The sequence below is a fragment of the Elaeis guineensis genome, chromosome 2 (genome assembly GCF_000442705.2).
Source record: "Elaeis guineensis isolate ETL-2024a chromosome 2, EG11, whole genome shotgun sequence".
Lineage (NCBI taxonomy): Eukaryota > Viridiplantae > Streptophyta > Magnoliopsida > Arecales > Arecaceae > Elaeis > Elaeis guineensis.
In genome coordinates this window covers 88,008,541-88,029,710 of record NC_025994.2, presented here as the reverse complement: position 1 = coordinate 88,029,710, position 21,170 = coordinate 88,008,541, and the positions used below count along the sequence as shown (strand labels likewise).

Sequence of the window (21,170 nt, the reverse complement as noted above, 5' to 3'; positions counted from 1 at the left end):
TCATTGATATGTGGAAAGCTGAGATGCAATTGATTTGCTTGCACTAGCGAAAGTGCAATCATGGACAAGGAAATTGATATGATACTAAATTAGGCTCCTTTAGAAAATGATAGAGTGCCTACTCATCTTGCAGCTAGCCTTACATCCCTGCGTACCCTTCCTTCTGCCTTTGATGATAGATACGTATAGTAGGACTCCAAAATATCCAACTAATGCATCGATTTTTCTCTTTTTTTCTTGTGTGTGTGTGTGTGGAAATGCATCCATTGTTAATGTTTGCTCAAAAGAAGAAAAGAAAGAAAGAAAGAAAGAAACAAGGGAAATAGAATGATTAGCATTTAGGATTGTTAAATTGATTGCCGATGCGTTTAAGATTAAGGTTGATGCCTGACACTGATATAATCATGCATGTAGAGTAGGGAACACCGTGTCAACTTTTTTGTCCATGATGATACCAAGGAAACAACAATAATGCACCTCGTAACAGTATTATTACCTTCATGAACGAGTCAGGCAATTGATGGGGTGATAAAGAAAATGCTGGAGATGGTTCTGTTGACATTGGACTTGGGCCGGGGGAAGAAGCTGGCAGTGTCAGCACATTGCCCCATACCCACGTGCATCAAATAGTAACAATGTTTCTCAGTGTGAAACTATTGTTATGACTCCCATGCTTGAAATGGCAGCGCTCTGATCCTCGACCGCTGGTCATCATGGAAAAGCGTTAAGGAGGTTTCACACCACCACTGCCTTTCATTCTTCTCAAGTAAAACATGATAACTTTTCATAAATCAATTGGCAAAGAGACAAACCAGAAATATATATATACATATATATATATTATCACCTTTTAGAGTTCTGACCATGGAACCTTAGTCTATATTGACCAATAAAAACAATGTTGATCTAATCGGAATCACCACCGCAATCAAATCTGACTGAGACCAACCAACATTGTTCTTGTTGCCACACGAACTCGACACCAAACTTTTTGGACTCGGTTCCAAGGATTCAATGCGATAATGCGAAATCACAATTTGACTGGATATGATGATTACGAATTTGCAAAAATCTAAACAATTCATTAAAAATTTGGAAAGATTCTGGATACCAAAGAAGTGGAAAACAATAAAATTAAGAAAATATATTTTCTAAAATATTTGTAAATTTAAATATAGGAGAGATAAGAGTAACACAAATGATTGTGAAAAAATATCACTGCTAGCAAAAGTTTATGGAATCATCGGTTTGCAACTCATAAAACTTTCTTAAACTAGTCACGAAAAATTAATGAATAATCAAAAAATCCATGTACAATTTAAGAATAACCAGACAGATCTGAATTTATTTGTTTTTTCTTGACAACTCAAAGGAAGGCAGCTCCTTGCACTTTAATCGAATAGAGAGAATGACCTGAACCAACATCAAATTCTAAGGTAGGTCTACAATTTAAAGCTAACCATTCCGTTGATTACGGAAATGAAAGAGGAAAATCTTCGCCTAACGACTCAAAAGTTCCAAGTGGGATTCCCCCAGACCATGCATCCGAATTCGGCCAACAGATGGATGCAATTAGATCTTGACAATTAAGAATCTAATTTCAAAGTTCTTGATGTTTTGGTCAGATAACAAAAGTCAAGTAATATTTGTAAAACTTATGGTGACGTGACCCTTTGAAAGCAGCCTTAAAGGCTAAATAGCCATCTCCATCATTTGCGAGCCTCACAACACTGACTGACTTAACATCAAGCCTAACAAAAGAAATGCCAGGTCGGTGACGAGGACCTATATCTAAATCTGTGACATCTGTGTTACTTACAGCTGGATCCAGATGTGCCGAGGACAGCTTACCTCCATGAATGCGTCTACACTCTTCTCCGTCTGTCTCTGTGCGTGCTGCCTCTGACCAGACACGATTCCACCTACGCGCCGGCGCGCAGAGAGACCTGAAACGTATCTAATATAAAATCTGTGTACTTATGGGGCACAAGTATAGCAGAATCAAACGAGACATCAGATAGGAGCCATACAACTATTCTAGGAATATCACTTCTCACCAATTTTTCCTGAACATCGTATCAAATAATTTTCACTCTTTTAATACTGTCTGTATCTTAATGTATATTCATCTTCTCTACTCATTCAGACATGAAAATTTTGTTTAATCTACATCTACCTCAACAGTCCACCAATGCATCAGATAGCTGGTTTCCATCAAGAAGAAAATCACCAGTTACATTTATGCAAAGGCAAAGAATTGCTGTCCTTCCATTCTGAAGTATAGCTGGAGTATAGAACTTAAAGGGGCAAATGTTTGTATAGCAATCTAATATTAAAAATTAGCAAATGGTTATGCAGGGTAGGAGCATGCAAGGGGCAGAGAATGGTCACAAGCTAATAAAGTATAATACTACAACATATTCAAGGGTAAAGACTAGGAGAAAATAGAACTTTCCAATGCATTTTATTGGGGTGAATCCAATTGGAATCTAAACAAGGCAAGCTGTGGTTACTGCAATTTCACCAAATGCATTAATTTTTGCCCCACTTTCTTGCAAATAATTTCAGCATGCAAATAAAAGGTATGGGAGGATTTGTTTCACATTGGTCATGTTTTCAGGAACACAAGCTCTTAACGATGATGACAAGAACTGAAGGATTAATACGAGTCCTTCGATGAACCATCAAAACCTTGCCCATTTATCTTGGAGTTGGTTTTGTGGAATAAAGGACCAAGCTCAACCAGATCTTTTCATTAATACCATTTTCCTCGTTAAATATGATATAAGAGATGACAGTTTGAATATTCCACCCATAGGATCGCTCACTTACTGCCAAGCAGTAAATACAAGGATGTGAAAAAAGATCCCAAACCTATCGCAACCAGACAACAAGCTCAAAACATTCTGACTGATATCAGTGCTGAGGATAAAACTTTGTGGTTAAGCATAAGATCTCAAACTTTGAACAAAGACGAGTTTGCCAACTTACCATGACAGATGATTCCAACTTATAAATACCTTTGCACAAACAGAGAACAGAGAAACAAGAGGCAACAAAAATACAAAAACATCAAGGGCATTTTTGGTCAGTGGTTCTGGCTCTAGTTTTATCAACTTGGTAAATTAATTTATCAAAAAACAAGACAACAGATTCTGCTACAATGGTTTCAATGGTTTCCTGAATGCATCAATCAATTGCTTTTAAATAAATATATAATGTTAAAAGATCATCTTTGGAATATCTCTTCCATTGATGACAGTCTAATGTATACAAAACTATATATCTATGAGTTGTGAATTTTCAGATTCCCAATTTTTTCCTGTCTAAATCTCCTTTTGAACTTGGTGCTGTGATGCTTCAAGCCTTTTAAAATCTTGTAAAATCTATGTTTAATTTAAATTGGATGTTTCCTACCTCAGTATCAAAATTCCAATAAAAAATGAAACTTCCATGATTCAGTTTCGGAGCTTAGCTTCTAACTTCAGACAATGTATTATATACAAACATAGCTATTTGAGATTGGCTTCTAGCTCTTTCACCAAGCATTGCCATTATAACACATACAAAAGTATGTATACATATATGTGTATGCATACATGCATGTATATATGAATTTATATAGGCAAAAAAGGAGAAAAATAGGACCACAAAGTGGAAAAGAGAGAGTAAAGCACCAAATATACAAAAGAAACAAGACAACATTTGAAAAAGAAAAAAGCTCATTCCATTACTTAATATTACTTAATAAAGAGATTCAGAACCCCAGGAATGTAATGGAAGATGCACAAGGAGATAACCAGGCCAAAAAGTAATGTTAATCCAAAAATTCAAAGCAAGTAGATAACAAGTAAAAAAAATAAAAAGAGGAAAATAAAGGAGAAAAAGATAATACATTTGGGATATAAAAGAAATTCCACAAAAAGAGTGTAAAGATTAAGAGGAAGCAGCTAGAGACAAGGCAGAGCAAGCGAGGGAAGCACAATCTAATCAGGTTGGCCCGAAGCAGAAATTAGAGCAATCAGAACTTAAGAGGCCAACTTGCACTTGAACAGGAGGGCAGATATTGGTTCAAATAAATGAAAATATGCACTATTAGTAGTCTGTCCAGCAAGAAAACGTGGTTGAATGTCAGAACCCTGCAACAAACAATCCACAGCACATTGTTCATAGCTGCAAGGATCAAGGCACAAAAGACAACAGCAAATGGTATCCAAACCAGGTTTAGACAGCACTGATGCAGCACTTATAACATGCGTCCAGCCTTAAAAAAAGGGCCCCAAGTAAGTTCATTCCTAACCAACCTTTGGTCATAAGCCAATATGAGGTTTACCATATTCAAACAATAAATAGGATGACATCAAGAGAAAGCCACAATGATCAAGCTGATGTTGTGATTTAAACTAAGATCAGATATATGCTACCCATAGAGAAGTATTTGAACCCTCATAATAATATCAGAATCCAAACTCTGCTACCATTTTAGCTTGAGAGACAATATTGAGTGCCAAAGCCTGATCTCATCAGCGCATTAACCCAAGCAAACATTCATTAGTGCAATGGGTATCATCACCAATACAGTGAGAATGTCATACAGGTATGAGACAAAGTCAGTACCATATTTTGGACAATATGCAGTACCTTATTGAAACCTACTCACCTCCATCAGCATAAAATCTGGTAAAATCACATGAGTATCTTGTTGACTCATTCCGATTAATACATGTAATTATTACAGATTTACATACAACATGGTTGTAAACCAGTTTACCTATTATTCAATTTGCCAGTGGTAAGCATTCAATTATCTTTACTGATCACCTCACTATTTCTATGCACGAAGTTGTTCAACATGATCTCTCTCCTTTTATAAGCTTATCACAAGTTTTGCTTGTGCCTATTCCTTTCTAAACTTATTTTCTACGAGAAAATTACTAAAAAAAAAAAAACAATACTTCCACATAGTTGCCTTTTAAGATTTCATAATATTCACATGGTTCCTCCTTGTTAAGCCCAAGTATATGTGATCCAATCATAAAAAGCAAACAAGACATGGAAAATCACGCATTCTTTGTGTAAGCCAGATCCTGAACAAAATTAGCTCATCTTTCTAAGCTTTAAACTGTTGATTTTAGATCTAATATGGAGGAGGGAGAAAAGAGAGAGGTTGGCAAATGTAAGCTTTCATAAACTTCTGGGATGGAAATCTTTAATACTGAACAAGGTTGAGTCCATAATTTGAACATAGAGTAAGCTAATGGAACATAAGAAGTCATAATCTCATTCATCTTGCTCATAAGTTGACTGAGACAAATATGCGTATCACTTCCTTATATTTTAGTCATTAGTACTTGTGAAACAAGTTACCACCTAAGGAACCTATAAATCAACATATACTTGGAATCCTACCAAACTGTAGAGACAAAACCATTAAAAACAATTATGGGCCTTAGATTGACTTTGACAAGAATACTAGTATACTAAAATAGGTATGTGCACATAGAGGTATACCTTCAAAAGAACAAAAGAGCTACTCCCCGTATTTAAAACATCGATTCCTAAATCATATAAAAACTAAAACCAACAAATGAAAAGAACAAAAATAATATTTCCTACTTTCGACTTTTTTTTTTTGGTGGGTGTTGTGGGGGGGTGGTGTTTGTGGTGAGACTACCTTCAACTTTAATAACATAATTGATTCAATAAGCCATCTGGTCTTGCTTTTAGATCAATTCATACAAGCTTGGAAGATTTGAGAGGTGAAATCTTCAATGTTGGCAAAACAGAGATCCATATGATGAGCATGAATAATGAACAGGTATACGCCTGGGACCGGAATAAAAGGAGCTAGGCTGAAAGATCAGTTTCAAAATTCTTTTGTTGTAATCAATAGCACATAATGTTGAAACATCGAAGGACCACAGCATTGGAATGCGATGATGCAAAAGGGAGGCTAAGGCATACAGCCATCTGAGCTGTATGAGATTTTATGCATGTGAAGGACAAATAGATCAAGACCAAAATCAACTCATTCAACAAACTAGACCTGTATGGACAATATGGCTGGCCCAGACATGCGATGTCTGGTGAGGAACAACAACCATAGGCATCCTTAACTTTCTAGATTATGCTTTATAAATCTATAATATCATCAAAGCTTGGAAAAAACCGAAACCAAAAGTTCTAGTTTTAACCCATATCAAACTAGAGTTGGTTTCGAAGTTCAGTCAAAACTAACTTACAGGATCAATCTTAGAGTACATATTTGTTGCTTATTTTTCGTAACTCAGTTTGAATCTTAATGTCTCATAATCCAAATTTATTAGAGGGTAGGAGTAGAATTTCATTTTTGGATCAAGGAAAGTCAAAAATATGCATGTCCGATGAAATGGTTCTTGCTATTTGCTGCAATAATGAATCATCGGTATGAAAATACTCTACAAAAATAATAATAATAATAATAATAATAATAAATAATAATTTAAAAATAAAATTAAACTAGAAATATAATGTTAAAAAAAATCAAAACTGAAAAATATCAGGAGTCATATGCGGCAAAATGTCTAGGGATTTCTACCATATTCTTTTCGAATGGATAGGGAAAAAAAAAACTATTCTAATAAAAACCCAATATACAGAAAACTCTTATAAGAGATTCCCAACATATCATAAGATCCGTGTTCTTGAAATGCAGGACTTTTCTAAATCCAGAAAACATGGAACAAACGATAACCTGATCGTTAAATTATTAATATTTTTGAATATTAAATATTGATTTTTGGAACATTCCTTTCATGGGGATACAATTTGAAGTTAAAAGAAATATTCAAGAATATTTTGTAAGTGCTATCAGAGAACAATCCTCTTTTCAACTCTAACTCCACTTCAGCCATTGCTTTTCTTTCTATTACTTCAGAAGTAGCTACTTCAGCTTTTTTAGGAAAAAATTGGGCCGAGTTTAATTACAATCAGTTAGAAGAACAGGCAGGACACCAAATTATGCATACTTATTTTATCTCGTCATCTAGCTTATCTACCAGTTTTGTCACTGAATTTGATCTCCTTCCACACTCAACAAGTGGCAGCTAGTTCAAAAATCCATGCTAGCTTCATGGATAATTTCATTACCTTCACAAGCAAGTATCACATCCTCATTAGAAGCTTATACACACTCTTCTAACGCCACCCAATTAGCTAGTGCACTAGATGCATCCCTAAAGGTGTCCTAAAGTTTCTTCGCCAAATTGTAGTATGGAATCATCCCCAAAGATTTCGGTCTAGTTATAAAACAGAAAATGAAGGAACTTGAAAAAGTAAACCCCATTTTCTTATTACATTATCTCCATATAATTTCTTTCAAATCTATTAAAAAAAATTCATGTACTGATTCTTCAACACCTACTATCATAGAATATTCATGTGCTACTTTCTCAAATGGTGTATGAAATTTCATATTCGACTCTTGCAATGTAGCAATAGACTCCATCTGATCTACTATAACCATACACATAATACATACCCTATTTTGATCATATTGCACTATGTATGATTTGATAACCATGCGAATTTATCCTTGGAGCAGAATATTGAGAAGTTGCAAAAGGAAAAAAGAAAAAGGGAGGTTGTGATGATTTTGAAATTTTTTCTACTAGCTAAGCTATTATCCTTATGCATGATGAAAGGAGCTGGGGAAAGCTTAAACCGAATCCTTATAGTGATAGATTTAAGCATAACTATAATTTTCGGGATTTATCTTTTACATATATAAAAATATTTAAAAAGTTAAATAAGAGATGTTAAGCTTTTTATCATTCTTGCATCGAGTTATATGGTCAAACTACCGGAATAGTCTAGAAATCTAAGTCTATCTTAAGTAATTTGTTTGATTGGAAAACTAGGACTTCTCCTAGTTCTTATGAACATAACTCATTGAAATTCTATCCAATAATGATACAAGGCTTGGTAAGAATCTACAATGCACTAGAATGCCCTATGAATTGAAAGGTTTGAATGATCTACTCTGCAATTAGTTGTTATAACCAATAGATGTAAGAAAAAATATAGAAAATTGCAAAAATGTTAGAAAGCATTTTTCACATAGATTAAATTTGAGTTTTGCAAGTTGTAAGAATATTTAAAATCAAAATCATTGTGATGTTCGATTCCACAGAGATTCCAATGAAAAGTGAAATTTTTTACAAGATTTTGGCTTTTCTAGAGCTCAAAACTCATTAAAATTTCTATTATCTCATCTCAAAAGCCAATGATTTGGTATGTTTAAACATTTATCTGCAAATATCTATTTCAAATGAAATTTTTTTTTTTTTTTTGGTAAAAAAAACTACCAAACTAGTGTATCTAATTTCTAAAGGTCCTAAAACAATATTTGAAGTATTATTTTATTATAATTTATTTTTCTCATACTTTTTTGTTTTCTCTTAATTTTAATTAATTTATTGGTATTTCTTTATAACATTTACTTGAAAGCACCAAAACTATAGCAAAACCGCTAAGCCAAAAATTCAAAACCAAACTTTCAAACATCAAAACCTTGTTAAGATCTATGTAATTATTCTTTCCATACAATAAACTAGATTTCTGGAATATGCACATGGCGATTCATTTTCTGGCTTTAGATATTTTATTATCTTCATCAATGATGACTATCTTCATGTCACTTGAGCATATTTTCTTAGAATGAGAAAGCAAAACTTTCTTTCTTTCAAGACCTTTTTTCTAGCAAGTTTGTTGTCAAGACCTGCAAAGAATCATCAGCTACCCATTATTGCATTTCAGGAAAAAGAAAAAAGACCAGATAATGAGACTGACTTCACCCAAAAGCTTCACTACTTGTGTGGACATGGTAATTTACATCAAACCACTAAACCAGCTTGGTTACAACAAAGTATCAAAATCTAACGACAGTGCCATTTCAACGAAGTGTAGTCAATTCCCTTTCGGTTAAATGAACTAGATTTTTTTTTTTTTTGTTGTGATTTACTGATTTAGCTTAAACTCTAGAGTCTAGATCATAAATAGGATGCTAATATTTGTTTTCATAGATTTTCCCAAAAAGCATTTGGTTTAACTTTCAACAACACCCTCAAACCAGCTTTTCTTTCGGCCACAATTTTGAGTGACATTACGTCTTTTTGATGGTATCAATATATAAAAGCTTATTGACAATGTTAATGAGCTACTACTCCATTTTCAAAGAACTTTTAACTCTATAATTGCAAAAGTTTCATGAATTCAATGGAAGGGCTTGTAAAATCTCTTTGCTTACTTGAACAGGCCCCTTCTTCTTCTTTGCAAATGCAAACAATCAATCTTCATGCTTCTTCAACTTACACATGTTCTTTATCTTCTGGGTTAAAGGACCCTTCCATGTTTGGCCAAGCTGCAAGAGTTGAAAAATTCTCCAATCCAGAATGCAATGTTCAGCTTTCCAAATATTCAATCATTTTGGCATTACGCAACAATTGATATTCCCCTTTATTTTCAAATTTCCAAAATCATCCTTTTCCCTTCAATTCTTCGACTAAGTTCCTTTTCGCTTTTGATTTAATCACTTTTTCCCTTTTTGACTTATCCATTTTGCCAGTTTCAATTTTGTCTAATTTTTCAATCTTCTTTTTCAACCCTTCGAAATTCTTCCTTCATTTTTATGAGGTGGAGGAAAGGATAGTTGGAGAGAAATATCAATCTAGTACCACTTCATTCCACCTTTTTCTGCCACAAATATTTCTTTGCTAAAATATTTTGAGCATCACATTGGGCCTCAACAAGACTGCTAACTCTCAATACCCTTGATCAATTAAGGCATTGGCTCAAATTTATGAACATATACTCTGATGGTTGGACCAACCTAAGATCTAATTCCTATCATGGCTCACGATTGCTTGAACCGCAACAATAAAAGAACTACCATATTCTCCTTGTGGTGTAGTTTCTATGCCAGGCCACATCCATGATCACATGGATAAGCAAACATGGCTTTGGTACTAGATAGTGGGAACTGCAATCTGGAAGAAGAGACAGAACTCAGACGTGATGCTCCTGTACCAAATGGCATAAGCAAAAAGTGCAAGTATAGGGATCATGCTAATGCAATCCACCATGAGAAGACAATTTGGTTCAAAGATCACAAAAGAACATATTATTAATTCCTACATATGGTTTCTTTTGCATACAGGACCATCAAAACAATTGTCAAACCAATTAAAGTACATGTCAAACGAGTTGCCAACTATGCAATTTCACCCTGTACACTTAATTCCTTTCAAAAATCACTTAAAACCTCTTATAGAACACCCTAGCTCCACTCTGATCACATTCTGAAGCTCTACAACAAAACTGGACCATCATAAAGACCAATCAAATTGACTTGAGTTGAATCCAAGGCATAAAGTTCGTAGAATATAAAGTTGGTACTTAAATGAGTACATGCATCAAATTACCATATATCTCAAGACATGCCTCTAAAAGACAGCTAAATAGTAACTCATGTGATGACAAAATCCTGATTCTGATAGGAGTCTTGATTTTTATATACAAAAAATGCAATAACCCTTTCAAGCATAAAAATTGAGTTGGAGCAACTTAAAGCATTACTTTAAAGCATGGATTCTGCCGGGCATCATCCTATCAAGATGAGATTCACAAACCAAGATACACATGTATTTCTTCATACCACATGTTAATTGGAAGACAACATGTACAAAGATATAATAGTAGTTTGTATATAAAAGGTGAAAACCAAGATGTCACAGCCACCATTTAAATTGCCATCAAGAACCTATCTGAGGATGAACTCTACTAGACCAATGAAAAGAAAGGATACATCATCTCTAACCATCATAAAGAATATAAACGTCCTATTCAATCCAAAAGACTTGTATAAAGATCCAAAAAAGCAACACAAATTTTGTCAAAAAGTTGATTTGTTTATGACAATTTGCGTAAATGTAATGTTAATTTGATAGATGTTCAAAAGTGGAAGCAAGTATATCCACAGAACACATTGAAATTAACCTACTACACGGGTTACATCACAAGCACTACCTGAAAAAAAAAAAAAAAAAGCACCTTGACTGGTCAACTTCAGCATTCAATAAACCATTTCTCATTAAAACCACCATTCTAAGAAAAATAATAAAACAAGAAAGAGGGAAAAAAATTTCACGCAATAAGTATTTAATCCAACATCAAAGGCAAGGATAATTACGTGAAGAGGGCAATCCAATAATCCAACAATTACAGAGCTAGCTACAATATCCAACAACCAGCAGACAGAACAACTATGAATACAACAATGACGCTCGTCATCCAAACCCCATTCAAATAACAATGCGTCAAACAAAAACAAGAACAAGTTTCCCCTATGCCGTAACAAGAAAACCAATTAGAAGGGCAGGACGAAAAGAAGAAGAAGAAGGAGGAGGAGATACTATCTGTACAGCGGGAGGAGAGGAAAGATTCGTTTTCAGTCGGAATGGGAATCGTAGCCGGCGGAGTCGTAGGCGTCGGATGAGGAGGATGAGGAGGAGGAGGAGGAAGAGGAGAAGGAGCGGCGGTAGGCGTAGAAGCGGCGGCGTGGCGGGGGCTCGGCGACGGGGAAGCAGAAGAAGGAGAAGAGGCAGAGGGCGAGGCGACGGAGTTGGTGGAGGGGAAGACAGCAGATGAGCTCCAGCACCTGCTCGCTGCTCAACCGCTCTGGGTTGCACGCTACGTATTGACACGCATCCGCCGACACCGTCGCCACCGCCGCAACCCACCGGCTGTTGAACACCATCCTCTTCCTCTCCTCTCCCACCCTCTCTCTCTCTCTCTACCCCTCTTTCGTGTCTCGGCTTCTTCTCTTCTATTTTTCGCCTTTTCGATCAAGCTTCCCACCGTCACGCGGAAGCCCACGAGGAAAATAGATATAATAAACAGAGGGGAGGGAGCCGTTTCCAATTTAACGGTGGATTTGGGAATCGCTGGTTCCGAGGACATGATGACGGAACGCCAAAGGAAGACCCTTGACACCGTGGATTTGCACACGTTCGAATCCATGTCTGATGGTGTACCTCATGGTTTCAAATCGGCGTCGCAGTTCTCATAGCTGTTGTGGGCGGCGTCCGCAATCTGCCGACTTGATTTGCACAGTCTAACTTACGTCAGTTATATTAGCAATTTAACATATACATACATCGTATAAGCTACAAGTTAGATGAGTCACTCAAGTGGTTAAAAATGATCCATTTTACACAACAATAATTAGTTCTGACGATCTTATTTGGACCATGAACTTTCATGCCTTTGAAATGGCAAGATCGCAAAATTATAAATATGAAAAGACATTCTAACTCCAACAAAGTAGTCCACGTATTATTTTGAAAAATATGGTTTGAAAAATATAAACCAAAAACTCACGAACTTCGCATTAACCACCTCACCATATAACGACCGAGACCTAGGATCTGAGTTTCCTAACATGAAAAAAATTGGATCACTTCTTATGGATTCGTTGAGAATGATTCTGATCTAGTTCATGGCCTATTAGAAGTAGAAAGCGCTCTGGTGGGATCCTTACGGACAGAAAAAGATTGCAGTCAATTTGATAATAATCGAGTGACATTACTTCTTCGGTCCGAACCAAGAAATCAGTTAGATATGATGCAAAATGGATCTTGTTCTATCGTTGATCAGATATTTCTATATGAAAAATATGGTTATATGATTTCGCATTTTAATGCTTCACAGTTACCAACCAATCCAACAGAATCTTTAAACCCCCCAAAAAAAAAAAAAAATACGGGCACAGATTTTACATTTGCATATCATGTGCGAAGCCATCATGACCACCAAATTTTGGCCTCTTCATCACCATAAATCGCCAACATATGATAAATCAAAAAAGAGCATAGAACAAGCTAAATGGACAAAAATGTGAATAGAATGCCCTACAGCTTCTGAGGCATGGATTTGTACATCCCTGATTTCAACGTATGTCGGCCACCAACAGAGAACCTTTTTTTTTTTTTTAATGATGATGATGACGATAGACCCAATTGTTTGATAACAAGCACTACTATAATCCCCATCCATCCCTTTTAAGTTGATGGTCCAAAGAGCACTTCTAAAATCCCCATCCATTCTTTTTAAGTTGATGGTCCAAGGAGTGGTTGCGACCAAGGACACAGAGAACACCCTCGGATGTCAGTCATGAGACTGTCCCATATGACCAAAAGAAACACCTTCAATAGGCATCAACACTACCACTACTTGTGATTCAGGAAGACTATTCATAACTAATAACAACTTATTATCTATAAACCTCCAATAATCAGATGGTCTTTCCATGACAGCCAGGTTTGCCTCCTAATATCTGAAAAATACTTGAGAATGCATATTTCAGTGATGATTACCAAAACAAACACATGAAAGATAAAGCATTCTAAAAAGATGATTACATAGACCAAAATCAGCATCCAATGTCATTAACAGTGTTTTATTTTATTGGTCGCAATTAATATCAGAAACAGTAGCATCCTTGCAAGATATCTCATGGAATGTTTCGCTGATAGAGGGGTAGAGCTCCCAGTGCCTCTCGTTCTGCCCTCTCCTTCTTCACCTGCAATGAATATAAAATTGCCAGTTACATAGAATGAACTTGCCTAAGCTGGCCACTTACATAGCATGAACTTACATAAGCTGGAAAGGAAAATTAATAGAATCAGTGGCTCAACATGTCATTCATCGGATGTTCTATTTATCAGTCAAGTGCATCACATGTACTGATTGCTAGAAGTACCATAATCTGAAGGCAATTTACAGTCGTCCAGTCTATTATGATCACATTATGGCAACAATTTCAGATAAAATGTTAGGTGGATCAACAGTTGGGTCTTCCTGATTTCAGACAGGGATATGAATGAGAGAGAGGCCAGATTTTAAGTTCTAGCAGAATGGAGCACACGTCCTGGCTGTCTCGTTTTATTTCTATAAGGAGAAAATGGAACCGGAACAAGGTTGGGACTCTGAAACTCACCTCAACAAAGAGTAGAAAAAAGAAGAAAGAAAGGAAGGATGAAAAAAAGGAAAAATGAATGGAAAAAAAAAAAAGAAGAAAAAAGGAAAGAAAAGAATAGAGAAGAAAAAGAAAGAAAGGAAAAAAAAAAGGAAGAAAAAGAAAAGAGAAAGAAGAAGAAAAAGGAAAAAATAATAAAAGGATAAGAAAAGAACAAAAAAGGAAAGAAAATAAAAGAAGGTAAAAGAAAAGAAAGGAAGAAGAAAAGAAGAAAAAAAGAAAAGAAAAAAAAGGGGACAAAGACAGAATATCTACCAGGATTCATGATCATTGTCGTGATAAGGCAGGACAGCAAGGCATCCAATTTCATGGATAAACTAGAACACTTTCATCCCACAGAATTTAAACCACGGAGAGAGAGGTGGTTCTGAACTTCTGATTGCAATTGTTAAAGATAATAAGACTTAAGCGAAGAAAGAGATAGAGGACTACAGATATGAATGAAAGAGGTAGACACCATTTAATTGGTAGTTGGAAGATAGAAGATTTTCTTCACCATGAATCCAGCATGTGCAAGCAAATGATGGACTATCTAATGGTTGCCTGATGAAATTTATTTATGCGAATGGATGAATATACCCTTTTTTTTATTTGGCTGCATTTGAGCATGAGTGCGTTTCCCCAAATGAAGCATGCAATAAAATCATTTTACTTTTATCAGACTAAACAGAAAGGTCTGGCAGGCACACCCACTACCTGTGTGTTGGCTTTTAATAGCAGAGCCACCAAAGCATTTTGCCTCCATGAAATAGAGAGCAATGCCAGTTTCAAGTGAAAATATGAGAAACAGAAAGGCTTACAAAATAGGTGTACTTAAATGTAGCACATTATCATATATGCAATATCTTCAAAAAAGGCTAAGCAAATAAAAATTCAGTCTGTTTGTAAAACCATATCAATTAGTATATTAGATATATTGATCGATTAGTATATTAGAAATTATTATTTATATAACCATATATAAAGAACATTAAGCGCACTTACTTTTCAAATTGACAAGCCATATGTTCATCTAGAAGCTTCAGTAGATTAAATGGCAATGCTGCTAAGCAAATGTTAGCAGACTTCAAACAACTACTCATTAAAAATAGAATTTATTATGAAAATGGCGTATAAACTATTGCCTTAGCATTGCATTACAATGCAACCCCAATCAACCGGCAGAGAAGAGCAAAAGGTTGTCCTTCTAAAATGTTTGTAGACACAAATTGCAGAAGGATACCATACACATGCTTGGAAAAATGCCACATAAAGACAAATTCTAAGTAACCAGAGAAGCTGACTGACAAAATGTTTAGGTAAAATTGGCTCATAGAAACACTTACAAGAGCCAACATATCCTTAAGATAGCTTCTAAATGGTGTCTGTAATGCCTGCAAAGAAGAAGAAAATAAAAAAGGTTGGTATCAGTGATTAATATAAATGTGAAAAGCAAAACTATATGACCAAGTTGACACTATATACATGGATTTTATTTTAACAATTGGCGCGCTAAGAGAGGAAAAAAAATGATTTTCAAGGCTAAGGACCCCTTGAAAGTTTGGTATAATGCCAAACGAGAAGTACTCCAATCTATCAGCGGGCAGACCATTTTAAAAGTATGGTTGTTACATATCTGGGGAACAAAGGAGCAACCATAAAAGGTATGCAGCTACATTGCCGCAATACCTACAGATATTATTACATGAGCTGGATTATTCATAGCAAACAAAAGGATTTGATGCCACAAACTTGGATGTACTACGCAAGTACATGAAATACATTATTCAGTTATATCTATGTTTAAAACATGATACTATAGTCTACAAAAAGAAAGGTAGAGAAGAAGGGCTGGTTCACATATAATCTTTAAATAATTTTATGGATAAAGCCAGAATGGTTAGCCCATAAAGATAAATGCCATGCAGACATATGACAGGATCAACTGATTTCTCTACATGAACCCTAAGACCATCTATACCTCATAATAATGTTCTTCAGTTTCCTATGTAGCAAGTCTCTTGAAAAAGCGTTATTATACAAATAGATTTTAGAGTTGATGAAACCAACAAGGAGCACACCAACTTCTCTGAAGTCTCCTTTCTAGGTTTCAGAATTCTTTTCTGTAAAAAGTAATCATTCTTCATCCAGTGGAATCAAAGGGAATCCTACAAATACTAGAACCAGCATTATTGTCATGAACAACTTGGAAGCTCAACGGGCAGATGAACACATGATGCATGGACTTGTGGGCATATACAATAATTTAAATGTTTCATGATTTTAATGAGTATAAAAGTGAAGATGTACAATAAAAGTATATCTGGGCCACTAGGTGGGCAAGGAGTGGATAATTGCCTTCTCGTGATCAATAAAGATTTTCTCTTGAATTCACATATTGACTTGTCAATAACTAACTTTGATTAATGGCCTTGATGTACTGCAAGCCAAGATTTCTTTCTAAGTATAGGACTATCTGACAACCTACATCTAGACTCAAGTTTAACATGAATGAAGTTGACAATGGTGAAGGGGTTCTCTCCTGTAGCAAAAAATCATGCTAGATCAACAAAAAATTTCAGAATTTGGATAGATGAGACTTAAGCATATTTTAGTCAGGTATTATAGTTGTATATGGCCTAAAGTTTGCAGTAGCAAAGATTCTCCAGTTTTGTATAGTCCTGACAATGCTAGTAAGGTGGAATAACTTTAAGGTGGACTTGAGTTAGTGAATGCAACTTAGAACTAGGCACGCACATGTGCATGCATTGCATGTCTACGTATGATGTAGGTTATCTATTACTTAGTGCTAAGTCGGCATGGCTAAGTACTCAGAATGATCCCACCCATTTTCATAGCAATGGTCTTTTTGGTGAAACAAAAGTGGGAACTATTTTGCAGTGCCTCTATCATATTCCGAGCACAGGCCAAGATAATCTTCAAACCATGCTCCTATATTAAAAGGATGTCGCCTGCTGTTATTCATCTCAAAGTCCATACAAAAGGTTGGCAGGAATGATATCCAGAAGATGGAACCTATGCTGTTCCTCCACATTAGATTCTTTTCTCAAGATCCATCATGAAGCATTATTTATGCAAGATAATAAATAAGATCATTTGGTAAATATAATGATGCATAGTATTTTATTAAATGCGTATAGCAATGTAGTTTGATTACTCATAACATCTTCATTTCTGGATGTTTTGATCACTGATAAATAAATTCAAAAATATCATGTTTCATACTCAAAAGGATGCCTGCAGATTACACAATGGGTCACTAGCGTTATAATCTGATTCTTTTAAATTTATTAATATTTACTATATTCCTGACTTCTGGGAAGTTCTCATTAGAAAAGGTAAAGGTTAGGATGTTTGTGATTTGGATGCAATCATGATATATCAAAACTTGAACTTCAACCAATTTGGATGAATATGCCTCCAGTTATTTTAAAATTCCTATTTTGTTCCTAAAAAATACTAAAGACCTTTTCAAAACTGAATGAAAATAACAAGCCAACGGCTTTGTTTATGACTGCAAAGCACAATTATGGAACAATACTGAAACAAGTGATCCTCGAAATTTACAAAAAGCCATATAGAACTCTTAAAAATGGGGTTTACATATTGAAAAATAACTTCTCCCACCTCAAACCAACAGTCCACAAACTCCAAATCAGGTAAAGTGTTGGTGAAAATTTGGAGATAGAAGCAATGTTGGAGAACGAGTCATGTAAAACCAACACAACTTCTTAAGTTCAAGCAGCTTCAGGCATTTCAAAGTGCAACAACACAACACTGCAACACTGGTTAGTCAAAGCTGGTACATGATTCACACCATGTGTATCATACTGAATTCTTGGTAACCTGACAACTTGATCCAGCATGAATTTAACTAAGGGAATCTCAGAAAATAATAGTTACTTAATAATTACTTCTAGACACATTCTTTTTATTCTTTCCTTTGTTACAATAAGACTCTTATATTCTGATCTCCACAACCACTCACCAATCAACATGTGCCACAATCCATCCTTCCACATAGTATTTTATGAGGTACTCAACAAATCTTGTCAAGAGCACATGCATAACTTGGCCCAAACTAAAAGTTCCATCAACAATAGCCATATTCTTAAAGAGGCCTAGAACACTACTACCACACCCTTCTTTGCAGACAACCGGTTCTTATAGAAAACTCAAAGGGCAATGTTTTCAATGCTATCGATGTAACTGCAGCTCATATTACATCCTTTTTTTTTTTTTTTACAGATCCCTCTAGAGAAACATTCTACATCAATGAGAAAAAAATATCTTTTTTTGCTAATTTCACATAAACAAAAGAAGAATTCAATTCTACAGGAGCCGTAAAGAAATAAATCGATGTAACAAAACATACCCATATAAACAAGAAAATCAGGCGCCACATGACAAATCGATCTTCTTTAGATTTCCATAAATCGTTCAAAATCATTAAAAACCTATATTTTGGGTACTATCTCATCTAAATCAAAGAAGCATCGAATTATAAAAGAGAACGCTAACGAATCAATAATTTGATCTAATAATACCAATACCAACACGGATCAGGAACCAGGTACCAGCTCTACCTTCTTAGATTACCATCAAGAAAACGGGTTAAGGCAAAACGAGAGCATCGAACAAGAACCGACCTGCAAGTCCTCCGGCAAGTACTCGTGCTTCATGGAGAGATCCAATGCGCGCTTGAGGCGCTGGTTCCTGGCGTCCACCACCTCGCGCGGGAGCCGGGCCAGCGCCTCCTTGATGTCCAGATCGTACATCGGATCGTAGAGATCATCGTAACGCAACCCTAGATCGGAAGGGGAAAATAACCATAAAACCAAAATCAAAATCCATCTCCAGACCAGAAACCCTAAGAGAGAGAAAGAAGAAGGGAGATCGGACCGTATTTCTTGAGGCGCTTGGAGACGGCCTTGTAGTGCTGGGCGGCGAACCAGTTTCGGCGGGGATTGAGAAAAAAAGATTGCAACCACGACGACGACGACGCCATTCCAACACGATCTCCACCAAACCCCTCCCTCCAACTCTTCTTCGGCGGCTGCTGTGGCTGTTCCTCCTCCCATCGTTTCGCTTGCGATCTTTATTTAACCAGTCGATGTGCCAGGCGTGAAAATAGAAAGTCGCAAGAAATCGAACGGCGCTGGACGGCTGCCTGGCTTTTTTATTTGTTATTTTTTAAAAAATATTAGTTTATCCCTTACCCTCTGCCTCCCTCGAAGACGCGTTTGCTTCGGAGAAGGATCGCAGAGTGTTTGGTTGAATATTTATTTTTTTTAATTATGAAAAATATTTATTATATTTTTAATATATACAAAATTATATTTTTTTATTCATAAAATTTATATAAATATTAATATTAATATAATATTAATATATTATAATATACTATTAAATTATAATAATTTATTGTGTTAATATAATACTACTATATATTGATATTATATTAATAAAATATTAATATTTTAATATAATAAATTTAATAATATAGATATATATATATTATTATATTAATATTATATTAGTATATATATTAAAATAATATTAAAATATAATAAATATTATAATTATAATATTAATATTATATAAATATTAAGATATATATTAATATTATATAAATATTAATATAATATTAATATAATATTATATCACTATTTAGTATTTCATCGTAACCATTTATTGATATTTTACAAAATCTTAGACATAGAGCTTAAAAGATATTTTGAAAAAAAAAAAATATCACCACTTTTTATTCCATAAAAAATACCAAAATTCATCTCTTCTATGAATTTCCACTTACCATAAAATATGAAAAGTGACTTACCACATGGGTTTTCACTTCTCCCATGGGTCCATTCTTTGATGGATAAATATTATAAGGAGGTTGGTGACCAACTTACCCAGTTTCTCATATTTTTCTATATGAATAAATTATTTTTTCATATATATCATTTATCCACAAAATACTAATATAATTTTAATCAAAAAAATAATTTTTTTTATTTCATTCCTGATATAACCCAAACCCCATAATAATAATATAATAGTATATAATACTATCTTTTATATAACCTAATACAATAATATTATCGAACAATAATATTTTATTATTTTAATATAATATACTATTATAATAATATAATGTTATAGTATAATATCTTATTTTATTACTATAATATAATATTAATATCTTATATTATTATCATAATAATAAATTATAATATAATATAATAATGTATTATTTTAATTTATTTTAATATTATATATTATATTATATTATATTATATTATATTATATTATATATAACTTATATTATCTATATTTATGAATATATTTATATAATATTATATATTATAATATATAAAATATAATATAATATATTATATTATTATAATAATATTTATATAATAAAAAATATTATGAAAATATAGACAGATGTGAGCAATTTATTCAGAAAACTAATAATACAAAAAAAATATAGATAACAGATTTTTAAATTATTTTTTAATATATAAAACATATAAATAAATTATTTTTTTATTTAAATATTATTTAAAAAATATTTACGTAAAAAAATATAAGTTCGTGGATGAATTTTTTATTCTCAAAATAACAGTCCCAAAAGACAAGCCCACTGGCAAGAGAAATTATTAGATGCAGCAGTTTTAAAGTACCAATCCAATGGTCGCTCACGACGTTGTCCTCTCGTACTTAAGCTATCCAAGATCAAAATAGTGGTTAGAATTCAGTTATCTCGGAATTTATATTGCCAATTAGACCTAGTTCAACTAATAATTTCTCTCCGAGCAAAGCAAACCTAGAGCTCAGGCAACAATTAAGATGATTATATCTATCATAATTGAGCCTCCATCTTATGCCTAAAGTGAGAAGGGATTGTATCATCCAACCACAATTTTACTCGGATCTTGCGGATTGTACGAGAGCTTGCTTTTGATAAATAGGTATAGGTGGAGATTGAGTCGTGCTAAGTTGATAGGATCTTTTCCTATTGAGATGGTTGGTTTTAGCCGGATCAATTTTTGAAAGTTGAACTATTTGTTACAGACATGTATGACCAGCA

At 34.3% G+C, this 21,170-nt stretch overlaps 2 protein-coding genes across 4 annotated transcripts; both read right to left on the bottom strand.

The window, feature by feature from the left end:
- Positions 1–460: 460 nt before the first annotated feature.
- LOC105054870 (uncharacterized) lies at positions 461–11,910 on the bottom strand. Of its 3 annotated transcripts, none has more exons than XR_012138643.1 (3): positions 11,451–11,910; positions 1,852–1,946; positions 461–704 (listed from the first exon to the last, which is right to left on the bottom strand). XR_012138643.1 is itself a non-coding variant. In XM_010936502.4 (2 exons), the coding sequence occupies exon 1, from the start codon at positions 11,792–11,794 to the stop codon at positions 11,486–11,488; it is 309 nt and encodes a 102-aa protein (XP_010934804.1). In that variant the 5' UTR covers positions 11,795–11,910; the 3' UTR covers positions 1,566–1,946; positions 11,451–11,485. The 3 variants fall into 3 exon arrangements, 1 of the variants encoding a protein (XP_010934804.1); XR_012138644.1 differs by lacking the exon at positions 461–704 and adding an exon at positions 1,566–1,751; XM_010936502.4 differs by lacking the exon at positions 461–704 and having other exon boundaries at positions 1,566–1,946.
- Positions 11,911–13,432: 1,522 nt separating this feature from the next.
- Positions 13,433–19,228, bottom strand: LOC105054879 (cytochrome b-c1 complex subunit 7-2, mitochondrial). Its single transcript, XM_010936515.4, has 4 exons — positions 18,977–19,228; positions 18,724–18,881; positions 15,400–15,447; positions 13,433–13,618 (listed from the first exon to the last, which is right to left on the bottom strand). The coding sequence occupies exons 1-4, from the start codon at positions 19,080–19,082 to the stop codon at positions 13,550–13,552; spliced, it is 381 nt and encodes a 126-aa protein (XP_010934817.1). The 5' UTR covers positions 19,083–19,228; the 3' UTR covers positions 13,433–13,549.
- Between the last annotated feature and the right edge of the window lie 1,942 nt (positions 19,229–21,170).

Excerpts from the sequence above, each read along its gene's own strand:
- LOC105054870 (XM_010936502.4), bottom strand. The coding sequence starts at position 11,794 with ATGGTGTTCAACAGCCGGTGGGTTGCGGCGGTGGCGACGGTGTCGGCG.
- LOC105054879 (XM_010936515.4), bottom strand. The coding sequence starts at position 19,082 with ATGGCGTCGTCGTCGTCGTGGTTGCAATCTTTTTTTCTCAATCCCCGC. Across the intron at positions 15,448-18,723 it reads ACTTGCCGGAGGACTTGCAG|GCATTACAGACACCATTTAG; the intron begins GTCGGTTCTTGT and ends TCTTCTTTGCAG. Across the intron at positions 13,619-15,399 it reads TTAAGGATATGTTGGCTCTT|GTGAAGAAGGAGAGGGCAGA; the intron begins GTAAGTGTTTCT and ends TATTCATTGCAG.